This window comes from Egretta garzetta, unplaced genomic scaffold (genome assembly GCF_000687185.1).
Source record: "Egretta garzetta isolate BGI_Z169 unplaced genomic scaffold, ASM68718v1 scaffold376, whole genome shotgun sequence".
Taxonomy (NCBI): domain Eukaryota; kingdom Metazoa; phylum Chordata; class Aves; order Pelecaniformes; family Ardeidae; genus Egretta; species Egretta garzetta.
Window position 1 is genome coordinate 37,110 of NW_009260017.1, and position 683 is coordinate 37,792.

Sequence of the window (683 nt, forward strand, 5' to 3'; positions counted from 1 at the left end):
GGGGTGTGAGGGCGCAGCCACGGGGCTCTGTCCAATGCAGGAGCGTGAGGCTGAGTTTGAAGCTGAGCAGGAGAGAATCCGTCGGGAGAAGGAGAAGGAAACGGCGCGCTTGAGGGCCATGCAAGAAAGGGCCCAGGACCGCCAGGCAGAACAGGTGAGTGCCGTGCTGGCAGGCAATGTGCTCCCGCGCCGACTCACTCGCCGCCTTCCTCGTCACCCCCCAGTGAAGTGGAAGGTCTCCTGGAGGTGGTGGGTCTACGGGGGCACTGCTGGCACTTGGAGCCAGCTGGTGTCCTGGAGCAGTGCTGGCCGCGGTGCTGGGAGAGAGGCAAAACCCTGGTGAAGTGCTTCCCTATCTCCCCTCCGTGAGCCCTCCAGTGTCACGGCTGTCCCCCTTCGGCAGGACGCGCTGAGGGCCAAGCGCAGCCAAGAGGCTGCCGAGCGAGAGTGGCGGCGCAAGGAGAAGGAGGCAGCGCGGAGGAAGGCTGAGGTGGAGCAGATGCTGAAGCGGAGCCGCCTGGAGCAGATCGCCCAGCGGGAGCACAGCATGGCCGTGCAGGTGCAGCAGGACCGCCACGAGTTCGAGAGGATCCTCCGGTGAGAGGGACGGGGCTAGGAGCTCACTGGAGAGACAGCGGGGCCCTGCCTTGCGAAATGGGGCATGGGATGGGTGACACGGTGAC

The 683-nt window shown here is 65.9% G+C and overlaps 1 protein-coding gene across 1 annotated transcript in view; it reads left to right on the forward strand.

Annotated features, from left to right (window-relative positions):
* CFAP45 (cilia and flagella associated protein 45) overlaps positions 1 to 683 on the forward strand; it is a 13,854-nt gene that overhangs the window by 12,073 nt on the left and 1,098 nt on the right. Inside the window, 2 exon segments of the mRNA XM_035896114.1 lie at positions 41 to 154; positions 404 to 597. Of these exon segments, the coding sequence (XP_035752007.1) occupies positions 41 to 154; positions 404 to 597 (308 nt within the window).